Source organism: Solanum stenotomum, chromosome 1, assembly GCF_019186545.1.
Source record: "Solanum stenotomum isolate F172 chromosome 1, ASM1918654v1, whole genome shotgun sequence".
NCBI lineage: Eukaryota > Viridiplantae > Streptophyta > Magnoliopsida > Solanales > Solanaceae > Solanum > Solanum stenotomum.
Window position 1 is genome coordinate 9,781,689 of NC_064282.1, and position 12,545 is coordinate 9,794,233.

The 12,545-nt window shown below is 35.9% G+C and overlaps 1 protein-coding gene across 1 annotated transcript; it reads left to right on the forward strand.

Annotated features, from left to right (window-relative positions):
• The first annotated feature begins 884 nt into the window (after positions 1-884).
• Positions 885-11,936, forward strand: LOC125866969 (importin subunit alpha-4). The gene is made up of 10 exons (XM_049547371.1): positions 885-1,207; positions 3,846-3,942; positions 4,020-4,111; positions 4,211-4,342; positions 5,511-5,696; positions 5,830-5,993; positions 6,161-6,239; positions 6,634-6,762; positions 10,767-10,894; positions 11,367-11,936. The coding sequence occupies exons 1-10, from the start codon at positions 989-991 to the stop codon at positions 11,743-11,745; spliced, it is 1,605 nt and encodes a 534-aa protein (XP_049403328.1). The 5' UTR covers positions 885-988; the 3' UTR covers positions 11,746-11,936.
• Positions 11,937-12,545: the final 609 nt, after the last annotated feature.

The following is a 12,545-nucleotide window of genomic DNA, read 5'->3' on the forward strand; positions in this document are numbered from 1 at the left end:
ATGCATAATTGCGCACCATAGCAAACATATATATGTATAATTCGCTATACATATACAAAAAAAAAGTTGTATAATTCGCTATACATATACAAAGAAGGCAGTTGTATAATTCGTTATACATATACAAAAGAAAACAATTGTATACAAAAGATCAATTGTATAATCTGTGTATGTATAAAATGAGAAAGAGAGAAAGACAAAAGAAAACTGGGCAGAGAAATATTTGTATTATATAATTATAAGTGTATAGGACGAAGATATATGTATTTGAATGTGTATATACAAATTTCTATCGCTTTATATAAACAGAAGCGCAATTTATACATTTCGTTTCTGTTTGTATAAGCAAGAGAGGCGAGGGTGGCGAGCGAGATCTGGGAGAGAGGAGAGAGGGGAATGAAAATATATGTATATATACAATTTCCTCTCGCTTTATACAAACACAAACTCATTTTATACATTTGTGTTTGTATAAAAGTGAGAGAGGCGAGCGAGAATGCCACCAAACGAGAGTGGCGAGCGAGATTCCACTAGGGAGAGTAGCGAAAATAGCAATAGTTTGTTATAGGATACAATTAAATCAAAATATATTTACAGTATTTAATTTGAATTAATAGTTTGCTATTATATACAATTTTCCCTAATACAAATCATGACCTATTTTTATATTTATAGTATAATAGAGAGATTAATTATCTCTCTGGTGTGAGTGTGAGAGAGATTTTTAATATAATAGGACTTAGGAACTCCCAAAGTCTTAAACAAAGACAAAAAATTAGCCTGTAATTTTCCTTAACGTGTCTTTAAAGCAAAAAACAAGAATACCAAAGTAAGAATTCTATTTTTTCTACCCTTTTATATTCTTCAATCTCACTCTCTCTGAAGCTTTTCTCTTTTTCTCACTTTTCCAGTCTCCGCTTTTTTTCTTTGTCTACAGGGAGGGAGAGGGAGAGGGAGAGGCATTGTCCCCTCAATTTCCCACAAAAAAATGTCTCTTCGACCCAGCAATCGAACTGAAGTTCGCAAGAAATCTTACAAAATTGGGGTTGATGCAGATGAAGCTCGTAGAAGGAGAGAGGACAATTTGGTTGAGATCAGGAAGAATAAGCGAGAAGACAATCTTCTCAAGAAACGCAGAGAGGGTCTTCTTCTTCACTCTCAGCAATTACCCGATGCCACTCAAACCCCTGATGCTATTGAGAAAAGGGTAATTTTTTTAACTCTTTATACCGATTTTTATATACCCTTTTGAGATTTTTATGGGTTTTGTTTACTTTGTTATTGATCTTAACGATGGGGTGATTCTTGATTTGATTGGTCGATTAAAGTTTGTCTTTTGCTTTTATCTTTCGACTAATTTAGGTATTTTGAAGTGAATTAATGGAACTCTGATTTTTTAATTTTTTTTTTTGCTGAAGTTTGACTACACTTAATAGTCCAACTTTTATTTATGTGTTAATTATTGAGATCCTGATTAATTGCTTGGAAATATTTTAGCAATAAGCAAGAAACACCAGATATTTCAACTTTGATTATATTCCTCTTTTTTGGCACTGCAGAGAAGTAGGTGCTGACTTGCTCCGCTAAAAATACTTTTTTAAAACTGTGCAGCCTTTGATTACCATTGGGATCGACAAATGAAATCTCATACATAACTAATTAATTTGTAATTTGAAAACTCAATTCTGTGGGTGTAAAGAGAGAATGCTAGTATTTATAGGTTATAAGGACAGTGTTATATGGTGGATGCCACACACAATCACTTGTATATATTTTTGCACCATCCCAGCATGAAATCGATGAAATTATCTCTTCATTTATTAAAAAAATGTTAAAATATTTGCCAAATTTCAATATGCTGATCAAATTGAGTGAGTGGTAGACCGAGTAGGTTAGTAAGTAGCAGTGATGCTTGGTACCTATGGTTGGTGGGAGGTGGCATGTATCTTGTGAATTAGTTGAGGTGCATGCAAGTTGGTCCGGACACCATGGTTATCAAAAAAAGGAAAAAAGAAAGTAGCAATGATGTTGGAACGGTACACTGACTAAACTTAGCAAGAGCTTAAAAGGAAACCCATACTTTACAAATAGTGTTCCACAATAATTTTAAACAAATCAACGAAACTACTTCTCGGTAAGTCCTTTGTGATCTCAGATATTCATAATTAGAGCTAACTTCTCTTTTTGTAATTGAGTTCATGTTTTCACTTTTCTTTCACATCTTTCTTTGTATATGACATTTTTTGTAAGTGTGAATAAGACGAGTTGAAATCTTGGGTTAATATGTCTGTAATTATTTAATGAATAACATGTCCATAATTGATTATTCCCCAGATCAATTATGGACATGTTATTCATTTTTCAATATTCTTATTTCATCCAACAATGAATAACAGCCATGAAAACCGAAAAGCAAAACTCAGTTTGATAATGTTATTTTCTTTGATGAGAAGTGACGCTCACACTTCAAACAAGGTGTGTGCTTCATCAAAATAAATGTCATATGGGTTAGAAAGTGTAAAAGTTTTTCAACATAATTAGGATAAAACTCTGTATATTCAGAAATTCATTAAAATTAACCAAGTGCTTACATTTTTTATCCATCCACTGCTTAAAGTGATGCAAAGCAAGAGGTTATATGTGCTTCAGAGGAGTGATCTTTCAAACAATGACGAGCAAAGAGTTCCAAATGATAGGCAGTTGATTCTTTGAGTCTCAACTTTAAGGAGTTGGATTAATATCAGTGTTATTGTACAATGGATGCTGAAATTAGTTATTTTATTTGCAATTTCATTATTATAGTACTATATTCATAGTTTGATCTTTTTTTAACTTTTTGTAAATTGTACACTTCACTTCAAAAGAAGGGTGCACTATACTTTTCCCCTTTTGCTTCAAGCCTTGTGAACCTTGTTGGTTATTTGTGCTCTTTGCTTTAAAACATTTGTTTTTAACTTAAGGAAGGTCAAGAACTTAAAATCTGAACATACTAAATAAAAGTTAAAACTTTGTTTTTAACTTTCAATATCAGTGCAGCCATGGATTTCAATAGAAAACTTAGTTTCAAATTTCAGTAATAGTTCCGCAGCCTAATGAGGAAATAGGACCAAGGTATTGTAGAAAGAAGAGATGAGAACAAAAGATGAATGATGCTAGCATAAGCACAATCAAAAATATAAAATTTGGCGTGTACGGATAGACAGAAACAATAGTTGCTTTGAAAGCACCTCTTGCCCAACATGAAGTTGTAATTGGAATTTGGAGAACACCCAAAACCCTGCTTTCACTTTCACTATTTTCCTTTTTCAAATTTCTCTATCTTTTTTTATTTTATAAAAATGACCCCATTTAAATTTCATTTCATGTTTTTTAAGGAAAAGTACATGCAAACAACCAAATATTATTTGCAAAAATTATAACCAAACACAACTTTAATTTCAATTTAAAAAATTCCAGATAAAGTGAAAATATTTGTAATAGTATGTAGTAGCTCGTATATGAGATCTAATCTATGACATTATGCGACTATCTATTATGATATATTCATATCAGATTTGATTGTATGTCTCAGTTAAATTAGTCAAGTTGGGTGATTTTGCTAGTTTTTAGAAATTTGGGGGTATAAATCATATTTAGAGAAAGTACATTCAAATTCTAAATATTCTTTGCAAAAAGTATGACCAAATACAACTCAAACTTCAACTTTAAAATTCTCAATAAAGTGAATAATATTTGGTTTTCATGGCGAAACGCCCACTAAAGATGACACTCTCATCCTTTCCTTCCCCAAATGTTTTTACTATAATCTAGGTCCACTTCTAATATCTTTTTGTGTTTTCTTACAGCTGGAAAGTATTCCTATTATGGTCCAAGGAGTATGGTCAGAAGATCCTGCGGCGCAAATCGAAGCAACTACACATTTCAGGAAGCTCTTATCAATTGGTATTTCTTTGTTCTGTAGTTTTTGGGTTTAGATTTCTTAATTTTTTTGCTATTGACAATAGTTTTGTTAACTGTAGAGCGCAGCCCTCCAATTGATGAGGTAATTAAAGCTGGCGTTATCCCTCGATTTGTAGAATTCCTCGGACGGCAGGACTTACCTCAGCTTCAAGTAAGTGTACCTACTCTTTCCTTCTTTTCCTGTTGTGTTGCCTTTACTCAGGATGCAGCAACCATCTTAAATTTGCCTTGATCTTTCCTATGTCTGAAGTTTGAAGCTGCCTGGGCGTTGACAAATGTTGCATCTGGAACATCAGAACATACTCGTGTTGTGATTGACCATGGAGCTGTTCCTATGTTTGTACAACTTCTTAGCTCAACCAGTGATGATGTCCGTGAACAGGTAATCTTGTTTTGTTATTTCATCTTATTCTTATTTATGCACCCGATTGTTGGATGTGAATTTCAATATTCTCCTGTTGAGCGTTAGAGTTTAAACTATGTCACGTGTTGCACAGATATCTTCGGTTTGTGGAACAGGAATGACTTTGCAATTTGTTATGTAACCTAAAACATAATTCAGTTGTTGAGCTTCTTTAAATTAAAGTCAATATACTTCAAGATTAAGTTGCTCGGACTCTCCAAAAATGTTGCCGCACCTGTGTTGGATCCTTCAAAAATACACTATTTTGGAGGATCCGACACGTGCTCGTCGGCATTTTTGAAGAGTCTGAGCAACATAGCTTCAAGAAACTTGATAAGGAAAACAATTATTCTGTACGTTAGATTTGATTTTGCTTAAAATAGTAGAATAATGAAGAAATGATTAAATGGATAACATTTTTCTTGATGTGCAGTTGCACATAGAGACAAAAAAAGCAATGAAGATGTGAAACAAAAGATAATAATTTGGATAACTAAATTTAAATTTCCATGTAGATAGGGCATTGTGTCGCAATTGCGGGATGCATTTTGCACTTTGCTAAGGGATTAGTGAGTTGTATAGTGTCATTATCAAGGAGTTCGTAAAAGCCTAGCTGATAACACAGAGGTTATCGCTCTAACAGACTGATACCACTTGATAAGCTTCAGGTTGCTTCAGTGTTGTCAAAGGCATGCTTAAGCACTGGAGCGAGGTTTAACTCCTTTTGGCTCTATATGGGCATGATTTTCAGGTCCTTTCTTGTTCTCCATGTGGTCCAATTTCTCGCCATAATTCATGGGCAATTGTTCCACAATAAGCATCTTCTTGATTTCCAATTGAAGCTCATCAACCTTGTCTTGCATATCCTTAACTTTCAAAGCTTCATCCTAGTCCTTTAATGGAAGTATTGTCACCATAGATGCTATCACTAGCGGTATTAATTGTTGTATGAATATAGGTCTGAGATTTTTCCAGATTTTGCTTCTGCAATTTGTGTTGGTGATGCTGTGTTGTCTTCAAAGAATCATGTGTCCAAACTTCTAAAAAAAGTGCAAGTCCCTTGACAAAGTAAACATTAGTGTTTAATAATTTTTTGGCTCTTAAAATTCTGACAACAGTTTTATCTTTACACCAATTTACTGAACAGGCAGTCTGGGCTTTGGGCAATGTTGCTGGTGATTCCCCAAGTTGTAGAGATCTTGTTCTAAGTCAGGGTGCGCTGATGCCATTGCTAGCTCAGTTGAATGAACACTCAAAGCTTTCAATGCTAAGAAATGCAACATGGACTCTCTCCAACTTTTGTCGAGGCAAACCGCCAACATCATTTGAGGCAGTAAGTGGACTTAAATTATGCTTCCTTATTAATGACAGCATTTTTGTATCTTTCGATATTGTGCTGTTTCCGGATCTATCTAGATAGGTAAAATTTTATTTCAGAAATAATTATCTGAGAGTATATTTTATAGGTCAAGCCTGCATTACCGGTTCTTCAACAACTTATCCACATGAATGATGAAGAAGTCTTGACAGATGCTTGCTGGGCTCTTTCTTATTTATCTGATGGACCAAATGATAAGATTCAGGCTGTAATTGATGCAGGTGTCTGTCCACGACTAGTGGAGCTTCTTCTGTAAGTTCCAATTATCTCTACAATCATTGTTTTGCTTTAAGTTAGTCAGTATAATGCATTTAGGGGTTGGAGATTGCTCTTTGACGTCCAACTTTATACTTGCATTTTCATAAAATTCCAGCTGATTTGATGCTAACCTTGCCTTTTACCCTCCTTGTCCTATGAAGTCATCCATCGCCTACTGTTCTCATACCTGCTCTCCGAACTGCGGGAAATATTGTTACTGGTGATGATGCTCAAACACAGGTAATGCGACATCATCCTCTGTCTGAATCAATGCTGTGATGTTACTTTATTGTGTTCAAATTATCTTTGCACTCTGTCTTTCAGGTCACTCCATCTCCACATTGAAAATCTAAATGATATGAAAATTGTTATCCAGTTGATTATGTTATCCATGTTTAGCATCATGTGGATCTGTGTATTGAGCAAAACAAAACTTTTGAGTAACACATTGCCAGAAATTTATTATGGTGCTTTGTCTTTCAGGATGAAGTTGTGTAAATATTCTTTATAATTAGAAAAAATGGGAAATTCTGCAAATAACACCTATGCTGCTACTTGGATATGGATTTAAGTGTTCCTCTTTCCTCTATCTTTCACTCTATTTTCACATGACTTACTGGTATTTATATTTCAGTTTGTGATTGACAACCAAGTCTTACCATGTCTGTATCAATTGTTAACTCAAAATCACAAGAAAAGCATCAAGAAGGAAGCATGTTGGACAATCTCTAATATCACTGCTGGAAACAGAGCCCAAATACAGGTATATCTTCATTCACTCAAGTGCTTCTGATTTTATTAGTCTGCTGCCAGCTTGGAGTAGTTTGCATTTCTACATCAAATGTTGTTTTTAAGTTCAGTTTCAAAAAATAAATAAATGTTGTCTTTAAGTTGTTTGCACGGAAGCTAAGCAAACTTTTGGGATTGAAGAAGTACTCTGTGCTTAATGCTAATTATTGTCTTGCTCCTCTCTTTGTTTCCACACTCTGGCTGTCAAGCTCTGTGTTATTGTTTTGTAGATGCTAGGCATAGTCGTGAATTCTTGCTCTGTACTTCTGTTTTATTTAAATTGTAGTTCTATATTTTTTTTTTTGAAAATGGTAACGATGTATTATATCACAAAAGTACATGGGTTGTACTCAAACCTTATATACAAATGCACTCTAGACACTCTACTCTATTTCTATATTGAGTCTAACACATCAACTATAGAGGCAGTGTCATTTGAGTATAATTGATTACACCAAAAACATAACAACAAAATGCAGCTTAGTTTAACATCCTGCACACTATTTTCTTTGCCTTCAAAACATCTGGAATTCCTTTCTTTCCAGATTGCCCACCATATTGAAGCAGGGATAATTCTCCATCTAGTTCTGTCTTTTGCAAGGGCACCTGCCTCCTCCCAGCTGTACAAGGCCTCAGTAACTCTCCTAGGCATAGTCCAGGATATGCCATTAAGGCTCAAGAAAATCCTCCAAAGCTGCCGAGTGTATTTGCAGTGTAGAAATAGATGGTTTACAGTTTCTAAGGTTTCCCCACATAGGAAACACTTAGAGCATAAGGTTATCCCCCCTTTCATTACATTATCCTGAGTCAGGGCAGCTTTCTTAGCTAGCAGCCAAATAAAGCATGAGACTTTGTGTGGGATTCTACACTTCCATATTTGTTTCCAAGGCCAGATGGGACTCTGCTGGCTTGTTTGATCCATCAGCCTGTAAGCTGAATGCATTTTGAACTCTCCTCTATTGTTGCCTTTCCGCCAAAGCATAGCCTCATATGCCTGAAGTCCAGTAAAGTGTTCAGCCATGTTGAGGAATTCTGCCAACCTCATCACTTCCCAGTCATTTGGTTCTCTCCTGAAGATGATATTCCACCCTTGTGGTGTCCATAGTTCTGCAATAGTTCTTTGTTGGAACATTGCCAGATTGTAAATATCAGGGAAAAGAGTTTCCAGGTTACCTTTCTCATGCCATTCATCCTTCCAGAATTTGATCTTGTTCCCATTCCCCACTTTCATCTTGAATTTGGGTTTAACTTTCTCCCATAATGCTCTTATGGATCTCCATAAACTGGTCCCATAAGGTGTGGTCACAATCTTAGTTGTCCAACTATCTTCATTCTCATATTTTGCACTTATCACTCTCCTCCAAAGTGTTTGGTTTTCATTTGAGTATTTCCACAACCACTTCATTAAGAGTGCTTTGCCATGTAGCTCCATATTCTTTATTCCCAGACCACCATTCTTCTTTCCAGTTGTCACTGCATTCTATTTAACTAGATGAAAGCCTCTATTCTCTTTGTTTCCTTGCCACAAGAACTTCCTTCTTATGTTGTCTAGTCTTTTAGTGATCCCTGGTGGGATGGGAAATAGAGACAACATGAAAGTTGGAAGAGCATCCAAGACTGAGTTAATGAGGGTCAGTCTTCCCTCTCTTGACAAGTACTGAGTTTTCCATCTGGCCAACTTCTTCTCACACTTCTCTATCACACCATTCCAAATTTCTAAGGACTTGGATTTTGCTCCCAATGGCATACCCAAATATGCTGTAGGTAGAGTACCTACTTCACCCCCTAGAATTGAAGCTAACAAGTCTATGCTGTTGACCTCATTGATAGTATACATAGAACTTTTTATCCAGTTAATGTGCAACCCGGATACCCCTTCAAACAGCACCAGGATCACCTTTAAGTATTTCAATTGGTCTTCCTCAGCTCCACAAAAAATCAGTGCATCATCTGCATACTGAAGATGTGTCACTTCCAAGCTTTCTGTATTTTCTCTAGCCACATCAAAACCTTTTATTACCCATCCTCTCATATTTGCTGTTTTGAGCATATTATTCAGTCCCTCCATAATAATTAAGAACAAGAAAGGGGACAATGGATCACCCTGCCTGAGTCCTCTTTGAGTTTGAAAAAACCCTGCAGGGGGACCCATTTATCAGAACAGAGAAGCTAACTGTAGAAATGCAGAAGCTAATCCAGTTCAACCATTTTTGTCCAAATCCCATCATCTCTAAAATCTTCAGAAGGTACTTCCAATTCACATAATCATATGCTTTTTCTATGTCCAGCTTGCATAGAATGCCAGGTTTCTTCTGCTTAATCCTGGAATCTACAGCTTCATTAGCAATCAACACTGCATCCATAATTTGTCTCCCTTTTATAAAAGTCATTTGTTGTGAGTCCACCAGTCTATCTATCACAGCTTTCAACCTTTCTGTGAGAACTTTGGAGAGTATTTTGTAAATGCTCCCTATGAGGCTAATTGGTCTGTAATCCCTTAACTCGTTGGCTCCTTTTTTCTTTGGAATGAGTGCAATGAAAGTAGCGTTGAAACTCTTCTCGAAGACTTCTTGCTCATAAAAGTTTTGAAATGTGTCCATCATGTCTTTCTTCAGTACATCCCAACACTTGATGAAGAAACCCATTGTGTACCCATCTGGACCAGGAGCCTTATTGGCTGCACATAGCTTTAGGTTCTATATTTTATTCAATGACTTTCCAGAAATAGATTAAAACTATTGGCTCAGTGGTTTGAGCTTGGGACTTCCATGTTGGAGGTCTCAAGTTCGAAACCCCTTGCCAGCGAAAGCAAGGGGTTTGCCTTCTGGGTCGAGCTCGTCGCACCAGGCTTGCCTAGTGCGGGTTACCTCTCCTATGTGGTTTGCGAGCTATTGCATAGGAGCAGGGGTTTACCCTGTGCGCACCCAAAGGGTAGTGGCTGCCGGTTTCCCTTGTCATCAAAAAAAAAAAAAAAAACTATGCTTTACAACCTATCTTTGTCCCTTTCCTTTTCTGAGGGTTTGATGGTCATTGGTTGAGGTGGTTTTGTTATTACACTTTCCCCTTTTTGTGTGATTCAAAAGGTCACGTATTAACATTACATTTTGGGATAATTTCAGAGACCTCCACTCATGTTTGACTTCACAACACTCACCTCCTTTGTGGTTTATGATATTACACTTGCCTCCCTTATTTTGATTTCTTTGTAACAATTCTTTCAACCCATTTATTATTAATAAAAAAGAATACCATTTGACTAATTTTCCCATATTAATACTCTTTTGTTTAAAAACATTATTTGTTAATTTTTACTCTATTTACTTATTCTTCTAATAGCTATTAATATTTAAGTAAATTCAAAAGAGTAGGTCTGTTCCAGAAGTCTTTTACTTCATCTTCTTCTCTCATGGTGTGATGGCTTAGCAGAGGCAGTAGTTTTATTTTCTTCTGTGGGAAACAGTGGTTCACTCAGGTCAAGAAGATAGTTAAGAATTTTAAAAACCTGAGAAATTGTGGATCTTGCGTTAATTGATGAAACTAATGAGGGTATCAAACAAAAGCTTAAACTACGAAGAAACACTTTAGACAGTAAGGTTTTTGGATAAGTACATGCAATATCTGTGCCGTTGCATGTTTAGGTGTCATAAGAGTGAAATTGAGTGATATTAGATGGGCTTGTGCTGTCTAAACATGCACAATTAGATGCTTGGGCTCGACTTTCCAGAGAATGGTATGATGTTGCACACGATTAGAGTAATGCTTGTTGAAATGAAGAAGTGCTATCGGAGTGTTACGTGATGGGAAGATATCTACTAAGAAGTTGTTTCATTGAGAAGCTCACTTCCTTTTGATCAAGTTTGTTGCCGCTTTTTCGCCTTTTACCCTTTCCAGGACGAAACAAATTTATTCAGGAATTCAAATATTCTTTTCTTTTATCCCTCTTGCTGCTAATGCACTTGTTTATTTCCTTCTAAACAGGCTGTTATTGAGGCGAATATTATTCTTCCCATGGTACACCTATTGCAAAATGCAGAATTTGACATTAAGAAGGAGGCAGCATGGGCTATCTCTAATGCTACCTCTGGAGGATCTAATGACCAGATTAGGTTTGTTCTTTCTCTGTATACTCTCTGTGAGTCCCCTTTAATTCTGCTGTTCATCTCATATGACTTATGATCGGGTCATACTCTTCTTGTAATCGGAGCCGATATGATTTTTAATGAGGTTGTAAGTAAATAACTATTCTTGAAGTTTGAGCAAAACTAACAGCAGATTTTCTTCTTATTTGATAAATGATGATCAGGCACTCTTAATAGACATTCTATCGAAGTGTTATCTTGTGATAAAATAGGTAAAGCTCCTGATTTGGAAACACGAACTGATAATTGTTAAACCTTTTAAGGGTTTTTGAATGAGCAAATTGTGAATTACCTTTCCACTGTAGAAAGACAAACATTTCAGTCACGAGTTGAAAGACCTATTGGGGATAAGAGAAGTCAATGGGGTCAGAAGCTGCGTCTTTCATGCTAATGGTGTATCAGTTTCTATTAATGGGATCTGTTGTTTATCCTATTGCAGGTTCTTGGCTAGTCAAGGTTGCATTAAGCCACTATGTGATCTCCTAATTTGTCCAGATCCCAGAATCGTTACAGTATGCTTGGAGGGGCTCGAGAATATACTGAAGGTGGGCGAGGTGGACAAAGAAGCTGGGGCGAATGGTGGAATCAATTTGTATGCACAAACTATCGATGAATGTGATGGATTGGACAAGATTGAGAATCTCCAAACTCACGATAACAATGAGTTATATGAGAAGGCTGTAAAGATCTTGGAGAAATACTGGGCTGAAGAAGATGAAGAGCAAAATCTCCCTGATGGTGCTGATGGGAATCAGCAAGGTTTCCAATTCGGAAACAACCAGCCTAATGTTCCTGCTGGAGGATTCAAGTTTGGCTAGAAGATTAGCAAGTCTGTTTTGTTTTATAGGTCTCTTCACTGGTTTTGGATCACAATTTTAAGACTATGTAATTGGATCGTTTTGTCGCCAAGGGTCAGGGTTTTTGGTCTGGCACAAAGGCCTTTTGATTTGTTTGAAAATGTGATGGTTTAGTTTGTGTTTTCTAAAATTTCATTCAACTTTCAAAATCACATTATCAGAGTGTTCTTTTGGCTGGCTATTTGTGTGGGGTACATGATATATTTATGGTTGAATTCATAATATGTGTTTTAAATGTCGCTCAACAAAATTACCAGGTACTCAATTGGTCAGAGATGTTTTTTGTGAACTTTCTTTCACCAGTTATGTAGTGTTAAGTTTTATAGGATTTTCTGTTGTATATTTCTACCACAAATCATAACGTATCTATCACAATCTTGCAGTGTCCATATTTCATTAGTTCATTTTTACTTCTCACATTTGGACTCGCCACACTCATTAAGAAACAATGATTGTATGATTATTTTACCATGCTACCTCTATTAATTGATGTTCAGTATTAGGTTTTGAAAAATTATTTGAAGAATAAGTAATTAATGTTATGATAAAACATGGAAAAAATAAAAACTGTCTGTAGGTTAAAGGTGAGAGGTAAATAAAAATTTATTTTTGAAAATAGTGGACAAGTAAAAGTGATTGAAGGAAATATATGACTTCAAGGCCATGGATCTAACGCTGTTGCATCTTAAAATATGAAGTAATACATCCCTACGTCCTTAATAAATAAATAAATAAATAAATAAAAGGTGGGGGGGGGGGGG